Here is a 22,877-nt window from a genome sequence, read left to right on the forward strand (position 1 = left end):
AACATTCAAAGTATTTGAAATCGTTTCAAATACGATATGATCCAGCCCTCCCGTGTGTGCTTCCTCGTCAAACTACAGCTGTTGTGTTCTCTCCTTCTGTTGCCTCATCCTCTTCGACCCTCCTCTCCCTCTCCCTCTCATCCCATTTCTCTGTTTAGACAAATTGCGGTGGACGGGTGAGTAAAGAGAGCATAGCCTTGCCCCTGTCGTGTGTGCAGAAAGCTAACATGGCTGTACGTGTAGCTTCTGCCTGTTTATCTTCCTCCCCCTGCTGACGGCGATCACGTCTGCTGTAGTCACGCTTTGGATTTGTGTTTCTAACATGCACTTTGAAAATGTAGCGCGATGATGATGATAATGATGATTTTGATGATGATAATGTCCTGTATGTATGAATGGATGAAACACCATCGGCTTTGACGGATGATTAAATATGGAGTCGTTGTCCAGGTCATTGTTAAAAGCACATGATTAAAGGTAGTGAGCGAAATTGATTTTGAAATTAAAGTCTGACGCTACTCGGAATCAAAGCCATTTAATGAAATTAAACATGACCACATTTCAAGACAAGTCTGTTTGATTAGATACTGAGCCGTTGTACCACTGAAATATTTAGTATTTTAATTTATTTTATGAAAAAAAAGATGATCAAACTATTATTTAGATAACATAACACGCCAGAAATGACTTAACACAGTAGTCTTTGGGTCTAGTAGTAATTGGTCCTCAGGGCTCATTGTCCTTCTAGATCAGGGGTGTCAAACATACGGCCCGCGGGCCGGAACCGGCCCCCAAGGAGGTTCGATCAGGCCCGCAGGATAATTTGAAAGTGGAAAAAATGCATAAAAGACATGGAATTAATATTTTTAATTCGCTGCAATTCATGGATTATCCGCTAAGGGGCGCACTCTTTCCATCAGAGCAGAAGACAAGCCGCATCACTGAGACAGACTGAAAACAGCAGACGGTATCAATTAATACCTTGGTCTCTACTAGGGATGGGCGAACGATGCCTTGTAAAGCTTTGGTGGTTTCTTCCGGATTGTGCCGGCCCAAAGAGCCGAACTATCGGCGCTTTGAAAATGAACAGCGTCATCTAGCAGCCGTTTAAACTGGCTGAATGAGGTGTAGTGGTTGTCTCCGACGGTAGACTACCCTACGTTATTCAATATTTAATTAAGGCTACATGTGTTCATTTTGATCTGATATTAGTGCTCACACATTAAAATGTTGTGATACATCCGTAGGCCTTTAGAATTATGTCATTTTCTCACAGTAAAAGTTAAAGAATATCGTACGAGATTCACTGGACTGGGGCGCGAACTTGGGATCCCAGATTCGCATTAACAACATGTAGTCGTACAACGCTTTAACCAACTACACCACCGAAGAGATCATTACTTGTTAAAGCGGTTGGACGGACTTTATACGATATGGTCTTTATATCAATTAAACTAGATAACACAGAAGAAAGACATGATATTTTGGTTATTTATAGCAGAGTATGGTATAATTTTAATGGTCCGGCCCACTTGACATCTCCCTAGGCCGTATGTGGCCCACGATGCGAAATGAGTTTGACACCCCTGTTCTAGATGTTTCCCTGACTGAGCACACCTGGTTCAAATGAATGATCGTTATCAGAACGACCCCATGGGTCGTTACTCATTTGGCCTTTCACACCAGAGTGGAAGGCTACTGACTTGACATACATTTAACATACATAGATACCGTGCATATGTACACTATCAAACGGTTATTTGGAAATTTGGATAACACAAAATAATACGACATAAAAGGACAACATATCAGCCGTTGTTGTAGTGGCTGAAATCATATTAAATGGAGCACATGGTCAAACAACCATGGTCAAAGTGCCTTTTCCCCTTCCTGACCACTCCATATCTGACTTGTAACCTCTTGACCTCTGCAGACGTACACAGGGTCAATCCTGGTGGCAGTGAACCCCTACCAGTTGCTGCCCATCTACACCCCGGATCACATCCGCCTGTACACCAACAAGAAGATAGGAGAGATGCCTCCCCACATCTTCGCTATAGCAGACAACTGCTACTTCAACATGCAGAGGAACAACAAGGACCAGTGCTGCATCATCAGGTGTTGTGTGTGTTGTGTTTCAACTGTGCAGGTTATGGACATCATCTACAAAGACAACTATACTACTGCCCTATTTTATTGTGTGTGTGTTATTTTTTTCTCTAACGACACAAGCTGTTTTCCAAACTTGTCAGTGCTTTTAAAACTGTGAATCTTTAAAAAAATGCTGCAGAGGTTATTTATTGGTTCTGGATGATTTGGTTGCTGTAATTTGCTTTGTTGTGTTTCAAATTAGCTTTTGTTGGCTGACGTCCATTTTGGCAAGGACACTCCTGTAAAATCACATTTTTAACCTGGTTAAATTGAGGTTAATGTAATAACAAAAACAAACTCTGTAACTAGTGAACTTTAACAGCTCGTATACCGACATGTCTCACATTCAGATCCTGATGGATGTCCTGTTCCTCCAGACAAGGCTGGTCTCTGATGGTGTGTCTGTCTGTCTTTCTGTGTGTGTCCCCAGCGGTGAGTCAGGAGCTGGGAAGACTGAAAGCACCAAGCTGATCCTCCAGTTCTTGGCTGCTATCAGCGGGCAGCACTCCTGGATAGAACAACAGGTGCTGGAAGCCAACCCCATCCTGGAAGGTGAGACCCCAGACAGACCCCACCTCCACCAGACAGACCCCACCTCCACCAGACAGACCCCACCTCCACCAGACGGACCCCACCTCCACCAGACAGACCCCACCTCCACCAGACGGACCCCACCTCCACCAGACAGACCCCACCTCCACCAGACAGACCCCACCTCCACCAGACGGACCCCACCTCCACCAGACAGACCCCACCTCCACCAGACGGACCCCACCTCCACCAGACAGACCCCACCTCCACCAGACAGACCCCACCTCCACCAGACAGACCCCACCTCCACCAGACGGACCCCACCTCCACCAGACAGACCCCACCTCCACCAGACAGACCCCACCTCACACTGCACCAGCACCAGCACACTGATCATCTTTAATTTTTGACTTCATGCAGAGCTGAGAATTGAGCTTCAGATTGCAAGCTTCGAATAGACCTCTGTCTTGTTGGCATTGTCCAGTCATTTTTGGATTTGTGTGAGCGTTTGCATGTATGGCTGTACAACAACATCCTGCCTCTGGTTCAAGGCTATACCTGGAGTTAATGCCTATGTAGCTTCAGTTCCCTGTGTTCTTGCTTGTGCAATGCCCCAATCTCACGTTCAGACGCTTCCCGGAAATGAATGTTGACTGCTGAGGAAACGAATCAATACCAGCAGCGATGTGTCTAGTTTAACAAGGAGGGCTCCGCTTACACAGTAACTCTCTAAGGTTTGACTCAAACCTCAGACGTTAAAGGCAAGGACATTCTCGGATCTTATGTTTGTCCTCGCCCATACAGCGTTCGGCAACGCCAAAACCATCCGGAACGACAACTCCAGCCGTTTCGGCAAATACATCGACATCCACTTCAACAAGAGAGGAGCCATCGAAGGGGCCAAGGTGGAGCAGTACTTGCTGGAGAAGTCCAGAGTCTGCCGACAGGTGAAACACCGTTTTCTGCCCTCCAACTGTTTCGTCGTTTCATCTTCCCTTCTATATTTTGGTTAGCCTCAAGGACACACAGATACACACAGATACACACCACATACTGTACACAGATCCAGTTCTGTCATGTGAATGTTAATGTCATAGATGTATATTTGTAAATAACATTTAAAGGTCATAGTTCATGTGTTTTAGATGATTTGGGTGTGAGACTGGTCCTATATTAATACAAGTAATACTGATGAGAATTCTTGTCTTTGTCAAGGCGGCTGATGAGAGGAACTACCACATCTTCTACTGCATGCTGAGAGGAATGGCCCCAGAGCTGAAGACCAAGCTGGGTCTGGGCCTCGCCACCGACTACTCTTACCTCACCATGGTGTGTGTGTGTGTGTGTGTGAGAGTGAGAGAGATTGTGTGTGTGTGTGTGTGAGAGAGAGAGAAAGAGAGTGAGAGATTGTGTGTGTGTGAGAGAGAGTAACAGAGATTGTGTGTGTGTATGTGTGAGAGAGAGAGAGAGAGAGATTGTGTGTGTGTGTGAGAGAGAGAGAGAAAGAGAGTGAGAGATTGTGTGTGTGTGTGTGTGTGAGAGAGAGAAAGAGAGAGATCATGTGTGTGTGAGAGAGAGAGAGAAAGATTGTGTGTGTGTGTGAGAGAGAGGGAAAGAAAGAGAGAGATTGCGTGTGCCCACCTGTGAAAGTGTGTGTTTTTGTTTCTCCAGGGTAACTGCACGGTGTGCGACACTCGTGACGACCTGAAAGAGTACTCCAGCATCCTGTCGGCCATGAAGGTCCTCATGTTCTCTGAAACGGAGAACTGGGAGATCAGCAAGCTGCTGGCGGCCATATTGCACATGGGCAACATGCGCTATGAAGGTGAGGGCATATTTATCAGAACAGGAATCATGAATGTGATGTCTGTCTAGGCCACACCTCCTGCCATAACTGTCCCTCTCCCTCTCACAGCTCGTACCTATGACAACCTGGATGCCTGTGTGGTGGTGAGGTCACCTGACCTGTCTACTGCCGCTTCCTTGATGGAGGTGGGTCTTCCACGAGGGAGGGCGTGTGTGTGTGTGTGTGTCTAGAGCTAGAGCTGTGTTTGGGGAGAGGGACTAGAGCTGTGTTTGGGGAGAGGGACTAAAGCTGTGTTTGCCGTGTGCAGGTGAACCCCAAGGATGTGATGACCTGTCTGACCTCTCGCACCCTCATCACCCGAGGAGAGAGCGTCTCCACTCCCCTCAGCATGGTCCAGGGCCTGGACGTGAGGGACGCCTTCGTCAAGGTGACGACCTTTAACCCCCACCCCCACACCTCCCTCTCCCTGCCGGAAGAGAAGATCCAACTTTATTAATCCTGAAGGAAATTCTTGACGGTTGCTACATTGCTCAAGAATAACAACAATTTAGAGTAAAAGACAATATGGTAATAAAACGAAAGTGTACAAAATGGTCAGTGCTAAGGGGAGCAGATGCGCATCTAAACAAAGGGACAGCCTGTCATTGGGTGTAGGTTGTGTCTCACAAAATCCCTCAGAAAAGGTCGACTTTTGAACGTTTTAACCGAACCTTTTCCAGGGGATCTATGGAAGGCTGTTTGTGTGGATCGTGGAGAAGATCAACGCTGCCATCTTCAGACCTCCGTCCTGTGAGAGCCAGCTCATACGGAGGTCCATAGGCTTGCTGGATATCTTCGGGTTTGAGAACTTCAACATTAACAGGTATCCAAGTTGCAAATCACTTAGGTTCATGAATTCCTAATGACTCACACTGAAGTTAATATTTAACTTCATCATCATCGTTCAATGTGTTTAATCAACAGACACTTTGGTACAAAGTGACGTAGAACACAGAACAGGGGTGGATTTAAACCTGAAAATGCTCTAACCACTGAGCTATAGACTCCCTGTTTTTTTCTTTCATTTTTTTAACCATCTCTCCCCTCCACTTGCCTCTACAGTTTTGAGCAGCTGTGCATCAACTTCGCCAACGAGAACCTGCAGCAGTTCTTCGTGCGTCACGTGTTCAAGCTGGAGCAGGAGGAGTATAACCTGGAGCACATCAACTGGCAGCACATCGAGTTCACCGACAACCAGGACGCCCTGGATATGATCGCCAACAAGCCCATGAACATCATCTCCCTCATCGACGAGGAGAGCAAGTTCCCTAAGGTAGACATCCTGGAAAGGAGCCTTTTGATATGAGAACCTAGCTCTGCATAGAGCCTAGTCCTGGATTTAAATATTTCAAAATATTACATTTACATTTAGCAGACGGTCTTATCCAGAGCGACTTACAGTAAATACAGGGACATTCCCCCCAAGGCAAGTAGGGTGAACTGCCTTGCCCAAGGACACAACTTCATTTGGCACGGCGGGAAATCGATCCGGCAACGTTCTGATTACTAGCCCGACTCCCTCACCGCTCAGCCATCTGACTCCTCTATATATATTTAATATATAAAAATATATATTTTTTTATATATATATATATTAAAATGGATGTTCTCTGTTAGTTTGTAAGGTAAAATAGGGTTTCTTCCTCCATGTTTGTAAGGTAAAAGAGGATTTGTTCCTCCATGCATGTGATTTGTTTTGTCTTCTGTTTCCTAGGGAACCGATGCCACCATGTTGAACAAACTCAACTCTCAGCACAAGCTCAACATCAACTACATCCCTCCAAAGAACAGCTATCAGACTCAGTTTGGCATCCAGCACTTTGCTGGGGTGGTGCATTACGAGACCAGAGGTGGAAGCTAATTCATTGATTGATTGAGTCACTGGTTTTGATTTTAAAACTGTCACAAGTAAATGTGTTATTTAATCACAAGTGGATCCACTGATTTAAGCACGTTCATCTTCTGTTAATCACCTCACAAACGTTAATCCGTTTATTTCCGCCATCCAATCAGACGCTCTTTGTGACTGATTGACCTTTCTTCCGTCCAATCAGGCTTCCTTGAAAAGAACAGGGACAGCCTCCACACTGACATCATCCAGCTGGTCCACTCGTCCAAAAACAAGTTCATCAAACAGATCTTCCAGGCGGACGTTGCCATGGTGAGAGAGCTTGTCGCGTCAGAGGTCCGGTGAGCTGTGTTTAGTTTAGGGTCGCTGCTTGCTGGCTGAGTACAGAGTTGTGGACCAGGTGGAGTGATTTGGTGCAGTCACAGAGAGACTCACAAGGCTCCCAAGTGTTGTGGCTTGTTCATAGTCCTCACTTTTCATCACATACTCTCTCTGTCCCTCTTTTCCTATCTCTGTCTCCCTCTCTCTCTACCCCCCTCTTTTTTTCCCATCCATTGCTTTCTTTCTATATCCTTTTTCTTTTTCATGTTTTCCTTCTCCACTTTCCTGTCTCTCTCCTATTATTTCCCTCCCTCCCTCTTTCCCTCCCTCCCTATTTCCCTCTCTCCCTCTTTCCCTCCCTCCCTCCCTCCCTCTCATTTATTTTTTCAACATCTCCGCTCCATTTTGATCTTGCACCGTCACACACTCTGTGGCCCCAGTTTCTGTGTGGCTACCAGCCTCCAGCCACCCCTCCTCTTAAGGCCCGCCAGGTGTGTTTCCAGCTTGATGTTGCTCCCCAAGTTAGCGTCGCTGCAGCGCTCCGCTCGCCCCGTGTCCCTCCCTCCAGTCTCCTGTGGAACCGCAGCGCCCAGTCGTTAGAACCCCCTCTTTCCTTCCTGTCTCAAACAAACCGTGATGTAACTGTAAACAAAAAATAATAATATTGTGGAAAAACTGGGTTCTGGTCGCTTGTTGTTAAAGAGCAGTTCTGCTTACTTCTGTGTATTCTAAATACATTCATGTAGCATTACGGTTTGTGTGCAAGTTATTTATATGTTTCGAGCAGATGTTGTAATCTTCACCTTTTAGAGTATTTAATCTGTTTCTTGGGCACTGTGATTAGAAGTGGTGTGACTGGGCTTAGGAGTCCATGCTTAGGCGTGTTCTAGTTCTCTGTATGTTACCCCATGTGCCATTGTCCCTCTGGACTGAGGCGCTAAGCCGCACACACACCTCAGGGAACCCTCCATGATGAGTGGAACCCTCAGGGAACCCTCCATGATGAGTGGAACCCTCAGGGAACCCTCCATGATGAGTGGAACCCTCAGGGAACCCTCCATACTGAATGGAACCCTCAGGGAACCCTCCATGCTGAGTGGAACCCTCAGGGAATCCTCCATGATGAGTGGAACCCTCAGGGAACCCTCCATGATGAGTGGAACTCTCAGGGAACCCTCCATGATGAGTGGAACCCTCAGGGAACCCTCCATGCTGAGTGGAACTCTCAGGGAGCCCTCCGTGATGAGTGGAACCCTCAGGGAACCCTCCATGATGAGTGGAACCCTCAGGGAACCCTCCGCATGCTGAGTGGAACCCTCAGGACGTCAGAGGAACGTCGTCAGACATGAAGGCCCTGTGTTGTCCCCGCAGGGTGCTGAGACCAGGAAGCGCTCTCCCACCCTGAGCAGCCAGTTCAAACGCTCCCTGGAGCTGCTGATGAGGACGCTGGGGGCGTGTCAGCCCTTCTTCGTCCGATGCATCAAGCCCAACGAGCTCAAGAAACCTCTGGTGAGGCCTGTGTGTGTGTGTGTCTGAAGGGGTGTGTCTCTGTGTCTGAAGGGGTGTGTCTCTGTGTCTGAAGGGGTGTGTCTCTGTCTGAAGGGGTGTGTCTCTGTCTGAAGGGGTGTGTCTCTGTGCCTGAAGGGGTGTGTCTCTGTGCCTGAAGGGGTGTGTCTCTGTGTCTGAAGGGGTGTGTCTCTGTCTGAAGGGGTGTGTGTCTGTGTTTGAAGGGGTGTCTCTCTGTCTGAAGGGGTGTGTCTCTGTCTGAAGGGGTGTGTCTCTGTCTGAAGGGGTGTGTCTCTGTGTTTGAAGGGGTGTGTCTCTGTGTTTGAAGGGGTGTGTCTCTGTCTGAAGGGGTGTGTCTCTGTCTGAAGGGGTGTGTCTCTGTGTCTGAAGGGGTGTGTCTCTGTGTCTGAAGGGGTGTGTCTCTGTGTCTGAAGGGGTGTGTCTCTGTGTCTGAAGGGGTGTGTCTCTGTCTGAAGGGGTGTGTCTCTGTGTCTGAAGGGGTGTGTCTCTGTGTCTGAAGGGGTGTGTCTCTGTCTGAAGGGGTGTGTCTCTGTGTCTGAAGGGGTGTGTCTCTCTGTCTGAAGGGGTGTGTCTCTGTGTCTGAAGGGGTGTGTCTCTGTGTTTGAAGGGGTGTGTCTCTGTGCTTGAAGGGGTGTGTCTCTGTCTGAAGGGGTGTGTCTCTGTGTTTGAAGGGGTGTGTCTCTGTGCCCAGCTCTTTGACAGGGGTCTGTGTGTGCGGCAGCTACGATACTCTGGGATGATGGAGACCATTCGTATCCGCCGAGCCGGCTATCCCATACGCTACACCTTCGCTGAGTTTGTAGACCGCTACAGAGTCCTAATGCCCGGCCTCAAACCCGCCTATAAACAGGTGAGCTGTAACTCTGTCCTGGGCAGCTATTGGCTGGCTCGGGCACTTAGTGTTCTCACCATGTCGTCCAATAGAGAGTCGGTCTCCAACTCTTTTCTCTGGGAGAGAAATATATATATTTTTTTACTTGCAAGCCCCAAGCCCATCTCCCCTCCCTTTTTGCTATGGGAGGACTAGTGGGCCTTGAAGCTATTTGCTCAGAGAGCTGTCACTCAAACCTTGAGTCTCTCTCATAGGAGGACCTTAGGGGGACCTGCCAACGGATCATGGAGGCGGTCCTCGGACGAGAGGACGATTGGCAAATTGGGAAGACGAAGACCTTCCTCAAGGTGAGAGCGCTGGTTTGACCTGCAGCCGCGTTAGGGACGAGCTGTCTCCCAGAACACTTGAGCAAGTGGGAAGTGAAATGTACTGTGTTCACGACGTGACGAGCTGGTGTTCTCCTGTCAGGATCACCACGACATGCAGCTGGAGATCCAGAGGGACAAGGTCATCACTGACAAGGTCATCCTCATCCAGAAGGCCGTACGGGGAGTCAAGGACAGGTGAGGAGAGAGGGAGAGAGAGAGGGAGAGAGAGAGACAGAAAGAGAGAGACAGCGAGAGAGAGACAGCGAGAGAGAGACAGCGAGAGAGAGACAGCGAGAGAGAGACAGCGAGAGAGAGAGAAAGAGAGAGAGAACCATGTGTGACCATATGATAGGCACCAGAGTGACAGCTTCTTCCCGTGTGTCTGCCCAGAGCTAACTTCCTGAGGGTCCGGAGGGCAGTCACCCTGATTCAAAAGATCTGGAGGGGTTATCAGTGCAGGAAGAACTACAGCGCCGTGAGTTCCTCTGTGTCCATGGTTACTGACACTCCATTTCCTGCTGTTCATCCTCCTCGGCTCACAAACCACCCCCCCCCTCCATGGATGACTGTTAAAACAAAAAAAGATTATGTATATATATTTCCACAAATTTTCCTGAAGAGCTATTGTATTTGAAACTGGTACTCTTGAGTACATATGCCATGCATTGTTATTTTATAAATATATACTGTCTGTTATAAACAGACAGTAACATCTTTCTGTGTTGTGTATAAAACAAATTTTGTTGCCCTTCAAACTGGCCAGTGACTCCTGTCCCCCTTCGCTCCAGATGCGGGTGGGTTTCCTGCGTCTCCAAGCCCTCTATAGGTCGAGGAAGCTCCTCCTGAGCTACCGATTGGCCAGGCACCGCGTCACTCACCTCCAGGCCCGCTGCCGTGGTTTCCTGGTGCGGCAGGCCTTCTGGAGGCGTCTGCGCGCCGTGCTCACCATCCAGGCGTTCTCCCGGGGCATGATCGCACGTAGGCTCTGCCACAGGCTGAAGGAGGAGGTGAGGCTCCGGGGGGGGGGGCGGTAGAGACGGAGGGGGGAGGGGTTTCCTGTCAGAGAGAGGGAGGGTCAGAGCTGCTTCAGAGTTTAGTTTGCAGCAGACACAGGTCCAGTGTTTCAGGGGCGGAGGACAGTCTGAAGCTACTGCTGTCTCAGCTCGACTAGTCGGGGTGTTTCGTCGCCTCACTTTTTCCTCCTCAACCTTTGCTCCCTCCTCTCTCCACCCCTCCTCTCTCCACCCCTCTCCCTACCCTTCCTCTCTCCACCCCTCCACTTCACCCCTTCCCTCCACCCCTCCTCCCTCCACCCCTCCTCTCTCCACCCCTCCACCCTTCCACCCCTCCTCTCTCCACCCCTCCCCCGCAGCACCGTCGCAGGCTGGAGGCAGAGCGGCAACGCCTGGCGGAGGAGGAGGGTCTGAGGAACCAGATGACGGCGCGGCGGGCCAAGCTAGAGGCGGAGAGGAACCACCAGGAGCGTCTGGCCCAGCTGGCCCTGCGGGAGGAGGAGCGGGAGAGGGAGGCGCGGGAGGAGGCGAGGCGCAAGAAGGAGCTGGTGGAGCAGGTGGAGAGGGAGAGGCTGCAGCCGGTGGATCACTGCGACATGGTGGACAAGATGTTCGGCTTCCTGGGGAACAGCAGCGCGCTGCCCAATCAGGAAGGGCAGGGGCCGTCCGGCTTCGAGGTGATTGGCTGGGAGCGAGAGCGTGTGACAGAGATGGCGGATTCTCGCCGTTTTGCGCGGACGCCGCAAAATCGACATGTATGGACGGTATGTGTTTTCTGAAGTGAGTTCTCATCCAATCAGGACCTGGAGAATGCCCCCCAGGGCGACGACGTGGAGGAGGAGCCTGAGGCCCCGCCTCTTCCTGACGACGAGGGGGAGGACCTATCAGAGTACAAGTTCTCCAAGTTCGCCGCCACCTACTTCCAGAGCACCGCCACGTACACCTACGCACGCCGGCCGCTCAAACAACCGCTGCTCTTCCACGAGGATGAGGGGGACCAGCTGGTGAGTGTGACCTTTGACCCCCCCCGGCCACACGACCGACCTCTAACGAGGCCGAGGAACTCGTTGTGACAGAGTATGTTGTGTTAGCAATGGAGGAACCAAGCAGTTCTCGCAGGGGAACTTTCAGGCTGGAGTTCATTGGTTGGTGAGATTGGAAGGGCATTCGTTGGAAGAAGGGCAAAGCCAGCCCACTCGACCTTCCTGAAGTCTCCTTCAACCTTTAACTCTCTATCAATCATCCCTCCATCCCTCCCCTCCCCCTCCAGGCTGCGTTGGCGGTGTGGATCACGGTGCTGAGGTTCATGGGAGATCTTCCCGAGCCCAAGTACCAGCTGGCCATCAGCGACGGCAGCGACAAGATCCCCGTCATGACCAAGATCTACGAGACGCTGGGGAAGAGGACCTACAAGAGAGAGCTGCAGGAGCTGCAAGTGGAGGCAGAGGTGAGGGAGCTGCAAGTGGAGGCAGAGGTGAGGGAGGGGGGGGGGGGAAGAGGACCTACAAGAGAGAGCTGCAGGTGGAGGCAGAGGGGAGGGAGGGAGGGTAGGGGGGGGGGAGGTGAATTTGAAGCATTGTAGGACTAGGACGACAAGTGAATGCAAGTTGCGCATTTCAAGAAAGAAACAAAATAGAAAGATCTCTGATGGAAGGAGGGAGTGTGGAGTGGTGATGAGATATTTCTGAACCTGATCAAACCTCTTCCCGACGTGACTCGTCCCTCGCAGGGCTCTGATCTCCCTCTCCAGAACACCGTCGACATGCAGAAGAAGAACAGCGTGAGACACAAGCTGATCTCACTCACCCTCAAAAGGAAATCCAAGATTACAGAAGAGGTGGGGCTCCTTCTTCAACCTTGTTTTCCTTGACCAGGATGGATTAAATAAAACAAATAAATATGATTTTATTATAAAAAATATTTTCTTAATGTACGTCTTTATTTTTGGCTCCTACCCCCTTCTCCCATAGGTGGCCAGACGATTGACTGACGGCGATTACAGCCTACAGGGAAACAGCATGCTGGAAGACCGGCCCACCTCCAACCTGGAGAAACTCCACTTCATCATCGGCAACGGCATCCTCAGACCAGCTCTCAGGTGAACAGCTGGGTGACACTCACAGCTACCACTCAGCCACAAGGGAGTTAGGTGGCTGAGCGGTTAGGGAATTGGGCTAGTAATCCGAAGGTTGCTGGTTCGATTTCCGGTTGTGCAAATTTCGTTGTGTCCTTGGGCAAGGCACTTCACCCTACTTGCCTCGGGGGGAATGTCCCTATACTTACTGTGAGTCGCTTTGGATAAGAGCGTCTGCTAAACTAAATGTAAATTCAAATACTATATATATAATAGTAATGGATGATATTTCACTACGAACATAAAGAACTTAGAATCCTAAACTCAGAATTACTTCTGAGGACAGCCAAAGGCTATCTATCTTTACTGTACGTGAAATATAGTGTGTAAAAGGGAAGTAGATTCAATTTGAATGGGTGAAAATACTGTCACACATTGACACATGCGTCTCTCTACCGGAACCACGGTTGGCAGGCTGTCCTTACACGTGTCGTGATCAGGCAATCAGTCGCAGTCCTCGTTCTGACTAGATTCATTTGATCTGATTTGATCTGTGATTGGCCGGCGGCCCTGTCTGTCACAGGGATGAGATCTACTGTCAGATCTGTAAGCAGCTGAGCCAGAACCCGTCGAAGAGCAGCCATGCCCGGGGCTGGATCCTGCTGTCTCTCTGCGTGGGCTGCTTCGCACCGTCCGAGAAGTTTGTCAAAGTAAGAGGAGCCTCGTCCCCCAGCCTTCCCGCTCTCACCAAGACTGTTTTTCAACAGAGCACAATATTTCTTGTTTGTCTTCTCCTCTCTCACGCTTCTCTCTCTTTCTGTTTCCTCTCCCTCTGTCTCTCCCTCCCTCCCTCCCCTCCCCTCCACTCCATCAGTACTTGCGGACATTCATGATCGGAGGCCCCCCTGGCTACGCTCCGTACTGCGAGGAGAGACTGAGGAGGACGTTTGTGAACCGGACCAGGGCTCAGCCTCCCTCCTGGCTGGAGCTGCAGGTGCACACCACAGGACCCCCACACACAGACCACTGGATCTGATTCACACAACACTTAAAGACGTTTGAATGTAGAAGATTGACTCGGGTCCGAATGTTGCTGTTGTTTCTCCACCTCCTCTTCCTCCCTCCTCGTCCTCCTCTCAGGCCACCAAGTCTAAGAAGCCCATCATGTTGCCGGTCACCTTCATGGACGGCACCACCAAGACCCTGCTGACCGACTCTGCCACCACGGCCAGCGAGCTGTGCAACGCCCTAGCCGACAAGATCAACCTCAGGGACCGCTTTGGCTTCTCCCTCTACATCGCTCTGTTTGACAAGGTACTGACACACACACACACACACACTGTCACCATGGACAGGGATGACAGGGACACCTGGGGAAGGCTTTAAACACCACTGATGGAGACTTTGTTCTCTTCTCCATTTCTCTTTTTTCTTTCTCATCTTCTCTAATTTCCTCTCTCTCTCTCTCTCTCTCTCTCTCTCTCTCTCTCTCTCTCTCTCTCTCTGTATCTCTCTCTCTCTGTATCTCTCTCTCTCTGTATCTCTCTCTCTCTCTCTCTCTCTCTCTCTCTCTCTCTCTCTCTCTCTCTCTCTCTCTCTCTCTGTCTCTCTCTGTCTCTCTCTGTCTCTGTCTTTGTCTCTCTCTGTCTCTGTCTCTCTCTCTCGTTCTCTCTCTCTCTCTCTGTATCTCTCTCTCTCTGTATCTCTCTCTCTCTGTATCTCTCTCTCTCTGTATCTCTCTCTCTCTGTATCTCTCTCTCTCTCTCTCTCTCTCTCTCTCTCTCTCTCTCGGTCTCTCAGGTGTCGTCTCTGGGCAGTGGCAGTGACCACGTGATGGACGCCGTGTCCCAGTGTGAGCAGTACGCCAAGGAGCAGGGTGCCCAGGAGAGGAACGCCCCCTGGCGCCTGTTCTTCAGGAAGGAGATCTTCACGCCCTGGCACGACCCCAGTCAGGATGCCGTGGCAACCAACCTCATCTACCAGCAGACCGTCCGAGGGGTCAAGTTCGGGGAGTATCGCTGTGAGAGGGTGAGTGGATGGGAGGGGCCAGGGTCAAAGGTTCAAAAGGGGTTGTTTTGGTCCGTCCATCTTATCTTTGTTGGTCTCTCTCTCTCTGTTTCCATGCCTTTCTCCTCCTCTCTTTCCTTCTTCTTCGTCTCTCTTCTTCTCTTTCACTCTTCCTCTCTCTCCTTCTTTCCCTGCTGTTCTCTCTCATTCTCTCTTTCCCTTCTCCTCCCCTCTCTCTCCTCTCTTTCCCTCCTCTCTCTCTCCTTCTCTTTCCCTCCTCCTCTCTCTCTCCTCTTTCCTTCCTCTCTCTCCTTCTCTTTCCCTCCTCCTCCTCCTCTCTCTCCTTCTCTTTCCCTCCTCCTCCTCCTGTCTCTCCTTCTCTTTCCCTCCTCCTCTCTCTCTCCTCTTTCCTTCCTCTCTCTCCTTCTCTCCATCCCTCCTCCTCTCTCTCTCCTTCTCTTTCCCTCCTCTCTCTCTCCTTCTCTTTCCCTCCTCCTCCTCCTCCTCCTGTCTCTCCTTCTCTTTCCCTCCTCCTCCTCCTCCTCCTGTCTCTCCTTCTCTTTCCCTCCTCCTCCTCCTCCTCCTGTCTCTCCTTCTCTTTCCCTCCTCCTCCTCCTGTCTCTCCTTCTCTTTCCCTCCTCCTCCTCCTCCTGTCTCTCCTTCTCTTTCCCTCCTCCTCCTCCTCCTCCTCCTGTCTCTCCTTCTCTTTCCCTCCTCCTCCTCCTCCTCCTGTCTCTCCTTCTCTTTCCCTCCTCTCTCTTTCCCTCCTCCTCCTCCTCCTCCTGTCTCTCCTTCTCTTTCCCTCCTCCTCTCTCTCTCCTCTTTCCTTCCTCTCTCTCCTTCTCTCCATCCCTCCTCCTCTCTCTCTCCTTCTCTTTCCCTCCTCCTCTCTCTCCTTCTCTTTCCCTCCTCCTCCTCCTCCTCCTGTCTCTCCTTCTCTTTCCCCCCTCCTCTCTCTCTCCTCTTTCCTTCCTCTCTCTCCCACCTCCAGGAGGAGGACCTAGCAGAGCTGGCCTCTCGGCAGTACTACATCGACTACGGCTCGGAGATCCTTCTGGACCGCGTCCTCAGCCTCGTCCCTTCCTACATCCCCGACCGCGAGGTCACCTCCGCCAAGACCGCAGACAAGTGGGCTCAGCTCGTCATCGCCGCCCACAAGAAGGTACCGGTCCACGCCGAAGGATTTGATTCGATGGATGCAATCGAACCAGATGAATTTCAAAAGCGTGATTTCTGTATTAAGTGAGGTCGTGTGTCTGGCCTTGTGTCTGACCTCTCTCCTCTTCAGGGAGTTCACACCCAGAAGAGGCTGGGCCGTCAGAAAGTGAAGGAGGATGTGGTGGACTTTGCTCGCTTCAAGTGGCCTCTGCTCTTTTCCCGCTTCTACGAGGCCTTCAAATTCTCAGGTAGAGCTTTTAAGACGCTTGCAGTTTGATTGTGTGGGAAAACACAAAGCTGGTACAGAAAACTTAACAGAGGGATTTATTTCAGTGCGTAGCAGTTCCTGTGCCGCAGGTATTTGTTGCGTGTCTTTTAATGTCAAGTTTTGTCAAGTATGACTCTTGCTTTCTTCTCTTTTCCCCCAGGGCCCAGTCTACCGAAGAACGACGTCATCGTGGCCGTGAACTGGACCGGAGTTTACTTTGTGGATGAGCAGGAACAGGTCCTTCTGGAACTCTCTTTCCCAGAGATCACTGCGGTGTCTAGCAGCAGGTACACCAAACGCATCACCTCATCTGTGTTGATGCCACAGGAAGAGCTAGCTTAGATGTTGTTGCTCATATACTCATGCTTAAGTCATATTTCTAACGTTGTTGTAGTGTTTACTATTATAAATCCTGAATCCTTTTTTGGAAGTAATGTATTCTCTTTTTTAATATATAGGGTTAGGGTAATTAAATAAAATATATATATATAAGTCAGGAGGGAGTTAGGCAGCAGAGCGGTTAGGGAATCGGGCTGGGAATCAGAAGGTTGCCAGTTCAATTCCCAGCTGCGCAAAATGACTTTGTGTCCTTGTAGGGCCCAGTCCCTGTACTTACTGTAAGTCGCTCTGGATAAGAGTGTCTGCTAAATGACTAAATATTTAAAAAATATATTAATATTTGTTCTCCTACAGAGGAGGTAAACTTCAGGGCCAGAGTTTCACGCTGGCCACCATCAAAGGAGATGAGTACACGTTCACCTCCAACAACGCAGAGGACATCCGTGACCTGGTGGTGACCTTTCTGGAAGGCCTCAGGAAGAGGTCAAAGTTCGTGGTGGCTCTGATCGACTGCACCAACCCCGGTAAGACAACCACCAAGCATGACGGTTTCGAAAAATAACTCAACATCATGAAATACTTCTTAAGACAACAATGGAATTTTTGTTTGTGTTTTAAGTGTTATTCAGCACGACTGCAAATCAGGAGCTGTTTACACAGAGAGCTCTCTGTCACACAGAGAGCATCTCAACCGAATCAATAACACTGAGAGCATCTCGAACCGAAACAATCTCCCTTAAACGTCTGTTGTCGTTTTCCTTCTCCACCGTAGCTGGGGAGGACCCAACGTTCCTGGGGTTCTCCAAGGGGGATCTGATCGTGCTGGACCAGCACTCGGGGGAGCACGTGATGACCTCCGGCTGGGCCCACGGGGTCAACGACAGGACCAAGCGCAGAGGAGACTTCCCCGCTGAGTGTGTTTACATCCTGCCCACCATCACCAGGCCACAGTACGACATCGTGGTGAGGGGCGCCAGGCCGCAGCGGGCTTCTGCTTTCTGAGAATGATGTGTTAGAGGGAAAACTTGGAAGTCTTCCTCTCTCTTCTGTTCCACTAACCCCTCATCGCTCCCTCCCTCCCCCTCTCTCAGGCCCTGGTTACCATGACTCCAGACCAGAGGAAGGAGTCCATCAGTCTGTCTCAGCTGGCTCTGGCAGAGAGTGAGGACAAGATCAAACCTTACACCTTAGAGGAGTTCTCCTACGACCACTTCAGGTACCGACGTATCTTCACCCAGCTCCTCTCGTTTCCTTAAACTTCATTCAGAAAATAAGATTGGTTTTCCATAGAGGTTGTAAACTCCTTCTCTTCCTGCTTCCTCACTTCCTCACTCCTCCCCCCCCCCCCAGACCCCCTCCTAAGTCTACTCTCAGCAGGGTGATGATCTCTAAGAGCAGGGGGAAGGAGCGTCTGTGGTGCTGCACCCGCGAGCCCCTCAAACAGCCCCTGCTGAAGAAGGTCGTCGCTCACGACGAGCTCTCCCAGGAAGGCTGCCTGGCCTTCATCGATATCCTGAACCCTGCTGGACTGGACTGTGGGGGGAGGCTGCTGTGGGGGGAGGCTGCTGTGGGGGGAAGGGGGGTTTAATGTGATGTTTTCTCTGTGGTGTGTTAGCTGGGTGTGGTGTGTTAGCTTGGTGTGGTGTGTTAGCTTGGTGAGGTGTGTGAGCTTGGTGTGGTGTGTTAGCTTGGTGAGGTGTGGTAGCTTGGTGTGGTGTGTTAGCTTGGTGAGGTGTGTGAGCTTGGTGTGGTGTGTTAGCTTGGTGCGGTCTGATTCGGCGCGTCAAGGATGTTTGGTGTTCTGTTGTTGGTTGTCCTTGACCCCCTCCTCCCCCACCTCTCATGAGGTACATGGGTGACTACCCCTCCAAGAGAGCCCGCTCGGTCAACGAGCTGACCGACCAGATCTTCGAGGGGGCGCTGAAGGCCGAGCCGCTGAAGGATGAGATCTTCTGTCAGATCCTGAAGCAGCTCACAGAGAACCACATCAAGTAGGTCAACACACACACTTAATTGCAGGCATGTAACCAAAACAGCACCGACAACACGACACAATCGTGACAGCTGTTTGGGTTTAATGAGGATGTTGACATTTATCTCAGCGTTTTGGTGACATTTCCCTGACTCAATCCATCAGGGGGTCTTATTCATGTTACTGTGTGGACGATCGAAACACTGTTGCAGTGACAACTAATCCATTATATTGCCAGTAAAATGTTCACAAATTAGGGTTATCAATCAGTAGGCATCCCAAGTGCTCTGAATCGATTTAAATGTGTGTGTGTAGGTTTAGTGAGGACAAGGGCTGGGAGCTCCTGTGGTTGTGTACAGGTCTGTTTCCTCCCAGCAACGTGCTGCTCCCTCATGTCCAGAAGTTTCTCCAGTCTAAGAAGCACAACCCTCTTGCTCCTGACTGCATGCAGAGACTACAGAAAGCCTTACGGTAACACACACACACACACAACTCTCCTCCCCCACCACACACACACAGTCATCTGATGCCCGTGCCTCATTTCCTGTGCCTGACAGTAACGGATCCAGGAAGTACCCTCCCCACCTGGTGGAGGTGGAAGCCATCCAGCATAAGACCACACAGATCTTCCACAAAGTCTACTTCCCCGACGACACGGACGAGGTGGGACATGGCCGACCTAAGCGGCGACATCGCTGACATTTTCATAACCTTTAAACGACTTTTGTGTCATCGTAAGGTTCGGCAATGTTGTTCATCTTCCTCCGCAGGCGTTTGAAGTGGAGTCCAGCACCAAAGCCAAAGACTTCTGTCTCAACATCTCTGGTCGGCTTCTCCTCAAGTCTCCCGAAGGCTTCAGCCTGTTTGTCAAGATCACGGACAAGGTATCGTCAAGCCGATCATGACACAGCCTAACAGATGATAGCATAACAACACGATAGTGTAAGACATAACATTGAGTATGAGATTCATAAAAAACAGTCCTGATTGATCTTGTCCTCCTGTGGTTATAAGATTTGTGTGCAGCAGTGTTGAAATGTGTCCAGGCCAGCTTACTGACTTGCCGTCACTGGCTCTCACTTCCTTGTCTGTCTCTCTGGCTGCGTTCACAGGTCATCAGTGTCCCAGATGGGGATTTCTTCTTCGACTTCGTGAGGCATTTGACTGACTGGATCAAAAAAGCCAAACCTGCAAAGGATGGTCAGTGTTGACATTCCTCTCCCACATTTTTCTTTTCAGAAGTTTTTTTGGCTGTTGAGCTTGGGTAGCTTGAGGTAGTTGAAATAGGAGTTTAGATTCCGCCCTGTGCATAATTTTGGGTAGAAGTGCCTGCTAAATGAATTCATTACTCTAACTACAATGCTGTCATCTTTGTGTTTTCTGTGCACAGGTGTAGTGCCTTCGTTGACCTATCAGGTGTTCTTCATGAAGAAGTTATGGACCAATACCGTCCCAGGAAAGGACTCCATGGCTGACAGCATCTTCCACTATTACCAAGTGAGGGACTCCTTTTCATCAATAATAGCATGTTTGTGCGCATCAAACAATATAACTCCATTTTCTAAATCCACTCCTAAGTTATTCGTACGTCACAGGAATCACAAGGGGATAAATGAGATGGAATCAAAAGAATTAAGATACGAAAAATAATAAATCACAATCATTTCCCTATCCTTCCAGGAGCTGCCAAAGCATCTCCGTGGTTACCACAGGTGCACTCGTGAGGAGGTGTTCCAGATGGCTGCTCTGATCTACAGGGTGAAGTTCGAGGAGGACAAGTCTCAGTTCCCAAACATCCCCAAGATGCTGAAGGAGCTCGTCCCTCAGGACCAGATAAGACACCTGTCGCCCGACGACTGGAAAAGGGTGAGGGTTACATTTAGCAGACGCTCTTATCCAGAGCGACTTACAGTAAGTAAAGGGACATTCCCCCTGAGGCAAGTAGAGTGAAGTGTCTTGCCCAAGGACACAACGTCATTTGGCTTGGCGGGGAATCGATCCGGCAACCTTCTGATTACTAGTCCGACTCCCTCACCGCTCAGCCATCTGACTCCGGATTAGACACTGCATCCGAGATGCTGAGTCAGTGTTGGGGCAAGATCGTTTTTTATTATTCAGCTTGTTGGTGGAGATATACATTTACAGGTGTGTTTGTAGGAACTTAAAAAAAAATGTGTTCAGTCATGCAAAGGATTGACTTTCTCCAGGGCAAAAATATTTAGAAAAAATATACATGATGTGAAATATCGGTTTACGATCCCTCGAGTGTCTGTTGTAACCTTGTCAACGTGTGGAAACGATGTTGACTTTGTCCTTGTTGTCTTCACAGTCCATAGTGGCGTTTTTTAACAAGCAGTCAGGGAAGACACGTGAGGAGGCCAAGCTCTCCTTCCTGAAGATGGTCTTCCGGTGGCAGACTTTCGGATCTGCCTTCTTTGAAGTCAAGGTGACTAACCGGTTTAAACCGGTTTTCCTGTGCACACACGTACCGTAGCAGTTTTAGGAAACATTCATAGTAAAAAAATCATGATTCCATGCAGCTTTCATCACATTTCTGGTTTAATGAGTAACAATAACACTGTTTATTATACATTTCTTCGATTCCCATCTCCTTCAATGAGATTAACAATCAGTACATATGAGAAACCAGCTATTGGATAAGTATTTTCACAAAATGTGTTTTATTTTGTCCAACAGCAAACCACAGACCCCAACTACCCTGAGATTCTGTTGATAGCGATCAACAAACATGGGGTCAGTCTGATTGACCCCAGGTCTAAGGTGGGTGCCTGCTACTGTGAGTCTGTATGTGTGTGTGTGTGTGTGTGTGTCAGCTGTGTTCATTCACCCCTCCATCCCTTTCCAGGACATCTTGACGACTCACTCCTTCACCAAGATCTCCAACTGGAGCAGTGGCAACACCTACTTCCACATCACCATCGGCAACCTAGTCCGCGGCAGCAAGCTGCTCTGCGAAACCTCCCTGGTGAGACGAACCACTGGGAATTAGGAGACACTTGATCTGCCACAGTTTCATCTCGCCTTTACCGTGGTAACCTCACGCCAGGCTGAGAGAACGGTGCTCATGATTGGTTGATTATCTGGCTGTACTAATTTGTGTGTCACTTTCGATAGAAGCATCTGCTAAATGAAAGTGGCATAAAAACAGTACGTCCATATGTCCATTAGAAGATCCATCATCAGAAATGTTGTCGCAATTAATTTTCCACCTAAAGATTTCTCCCTTGTGTAGAAGGTACGTTAAAAGGATGAATTAACGGACTGAAATGTGATCTTAAATGTGTTTTATTTGTGTTTCACCCAGGGATACAAGATGGATGACCTTCTTACGTCCTATATCAGTCAAATGCTAACAACTATGACCAAACAACGCGGTACCCGTGGCAGCATCAAGTAATGTAAACAATCACGTATCCATTCCCTTGTCTGAAAGTAGCCCTTGATGGCTCAAATCACAGCACCCACACAAACACACAGCTTGACTGAAGGGAGTGTCCCCTGAAGAGCTAAATCAGCTCTCCTTGAACTACTTTTGAGATGTTTAGTTTACTAGAGCCTTCCTTGAAGTACTGTTATCAATGTGTGTAAAATGATTCTAGCAGGGTTAAATGGTTAGGTTAGGAGTCTAACTTGAAGAGAATAATGAAGACTTTTAATTGGATTGACATCTTGAACATGACATTAATGCCAAGTCATGCCTGTCTTAAATTCACAGATTGCCTTCTCTTGAACTACCCATACTCAATGCACTAAATTACGATTTGTAATATGGCAACTAATCAGGTGTTGGGGGTAAATTCCTGTAGAACCGAGTTATGCAAATTGGAAAAACATTTTAAAAGTATATAGCACCTTTCAGGTTACTTCCATTAATATTTTACAGTATTGTAAATGTTTAAGTATGTTGCGTTTCACGAAGACTGTTCTTTGGCTGAAAGTGTAACCGTCTGTTTGTAGTATCGGCATGGCAATAAAAAAAAAAAAATACACATAGATCCAAAGGTTTGTCTGAAATAGTTTGTGGGTCTATACCTCACTTTCCATAGCACCTGACTTTTCCTTCACTGTTTTTAATGTATGCACACAGATCACATCTTCAGATTAGACACCTAAAACATCTATGCATCCTCAATCTGTGTTAGGAAGAATGGAGTCAATTACTGTAGATTGTTGTAATTTTGCAAACTGTGGTTAGCCGAATTCTAGTCAGTCATCCATTGATGGAACAAGTATTGAAGAACCAATCATTAAACCATGTTTATTATGTAAATATGACCACCCAGGCTATAGCACATGAGTGTTCTGAATGATCTGTGTATGTAATCCTAGCATCTCTTTGGATGTGGCATAGATTATGTTTAGGTAATGCCACATTCAATGTTTTGTAAATGTTGGTAACAATTTGGTATTAATAAAGGGTAAAAAAATATTTTGGCTAATGTTAATTGAAATGCTAATGTTGCTAATGCTAATATTGAAGGGCAAAGCCCTTTTTGTTAGTATAGGGGGGAAAAAGGGTTAGGGTTAGAAGGAAAATAACTCAAAAAATGAGTGCCTTTCACAGGGGTTAAGTATGATTAACATTTTTATTTGCATGTTT

At 49.0% G+C, this 22,877-nt stretch overlaps 1 protein-coding gene across 1 annotated transcript in view; it reads left to right on the forward strand.

The window, feature by feature from the left end:
* LOC124489729 (unconventional myosin-VIIa-like) overlaps nucleotides 1-22,662 on the forward strand; it is a 30,302-nt gene extending 7,640 nt beyond the window's left edge. The window contains exons 5-48 of the mRNA XM_047052129.1: nucleotides 1,934-2,118; nucleotides 2,582-2,703; nucleotides 3,487-3,629; nucleotides 3,898-4,011; nucleotides 4,354-4,507; nucleotides 4,598-4,674; nucleotides 4,797-4,916; nucleotides 5,209-5,351; nucleotides 5,591-5,801; nucleotides 6,243-6,378; nucleotides 6,583-6,689; nucleotides 8,070-8,207; nucleotides 8,917-9,075; nucleotides 9,312-9,404; nucleotides 9,526-9,620; nucleotides 9,816-9,900; nucleotides 10,214-10,432; nucleotides 10,798-11,115; nucleotides 11,239-11,442; nucleotides 11,709-11,900; nucleotides 12,207-12,275; nucleotides 12,409-12,536; nucleotides 13,096-13,222; nucleotides 13,387-13,506; nucleotides 13,653-13,826; nucleotides 14,313-14,540; nucleotides 15,511-15,681; nucleotides 15,808-15,925; nucleotides 16,106-16,232; nucleotides 16,639-16,808; nucleotides 17,057-17,247; nucleotides 17,376-17,500; nucleotides 17,635-17,792; nucleotides 18,122-18,275; nucleotides 18,572-18,727; nucleotides 18,814-18,919; nucleotides 19,027-19,140; nucleotides 19,369-19,456; nucleotides 19,647-19,753; nucleotides 19,937-20,122; nucleotides 20,586-20,702; nucleotides 20,954-21,037; nucleotides 21,123-21,242; nucleotides 21,582-22,662. Coding sequence (XP_046908085.1) covers nucleotides 1,934-2,118; nucleotides 2,582-2,703; nucleotides 3,487-3,629; nucleotides 3,898-4,011; nucleotides 4,354-4,507; nucleotides 4,598-4,674; nucleotides 4,797-4,916; nucleotides 5,209-5,351; nucleotides 5,591-5,801; nucleotides 6,243-6,378; nucleotides 6,583-6,689; nucleotides 8,070-8,207; nucleotides 8,917-9,075; nucleotides 9,312-9,404; nucleotides 9,526-9,620; nucleotides 9,816-9,900; nucleotides 10,214-10,432; nucleotides 10,798-11,115; nucleotides 11,239-11,442; nucleotides 11,709-11,900; nucleotides 12,207-12,275; nucleotides 12,409-12,536; nucleotides 13,096-13,222; nucleotides 13,387-13,506; nucleotides 13,653-13,826; nucleotides 14,313-14,540; nucleotides 15,511-15,681; nucleotides 15,808-15,925; nucleotides 16,106-16,232; nucleotides 16,639-16,808; nucleotides 17,057-17,247; nucleotides 17,376-17,500; nucleotides 17,635-17,792; nucleotides 18,122-18,275; nucleotides 18,572-18,727; nucleotides 18,814-18,919; nucleotides 19,027-19,140; nucleotides 19,369-19,456; nucleotides 19,647-19,753; nucleotides 19,937-20,122; nucleotides 20,586-20,702; nucleotides 20,954-21,037; nucleotides 21,123-21,242; nucleotides 21,582-21,674 — 6,246 coding nt within the window. The 3' untranslated portion in view covers nucleotides 21,675-22,662. The remainder of the gene's footprint in view (nucleotides 1-1,933; nucleotides 2,119-2,581; nucleotides 2,704-3,486; nucleotides 3,630-3,897; nucleotides 4,012-4,353; nucleotides 4,508-4,597; nucleotides 4,675-4,796; nucleotides 4,917-5,208; nucleotides 5,352-5,590; nucleotides 5,802-6,242; nucleotides 6,379-6,582; nucleotides 6,690-8,069; nucleotides 8,208-8,916; nucleotides 9,076-9,311; nucleotides 9,405-9,525; nucleotides 9,621-9,815; nucleotides 9,901-10,213; nucleotides 10,433-10,797; nucleotides 11,116-11,238; nucleotides 11,443-11,708; nucleotides 11,901-12,206; nucleotides 12,276-12,408; nucleotides 12,537-13,095; nucleotides 13,223-13,386; nucleotides 13,507-13,652; nucleotides 13,827-14,312; nucleotides 14,541-15,510; nucleotides 15,682-15,807; nucleotides 15,926-16,105; nucleotides 16,233-16,638; nucleotides 16,809-17,056; nucleotides 17,248-17,375; nucleotides 17,501-17,634; nucleotides 17,793-18,121; nucleotides 18,276-18,571; nucleotides 18,728-18,813; nucleotides 18,920-19,026; nucleotides 19,141-19,368; nucleotides 19,457-19,646; nucleotides 19,754-19,936; nucleotides 20,123-20,585; nucleotides 20,703-20,953; nucleotides 21,038-21,122; nucleotides 21,243-21,581) is intronic.
* Nucleotides 22,663-22,877: the final 215 nt, after the last annotated feature.

Source organism: Hypomesus transpacificus, unplaced genomic scaffold, assembly GCF_021917145.1.
Source record: "Hypomesus transpacificus isolate Combined female unplaced genomic scaffold, fHypTra1 scaffold_201, whole genome shotgun sequence".
In the NCBI taxonomy this organism is placed as follows: Eukaryota; Metazoa; Chordata; class Actinopteri; order Osmeriformes; family Osmeridae; genus Hypomesus; species Hypomesus transpacificus.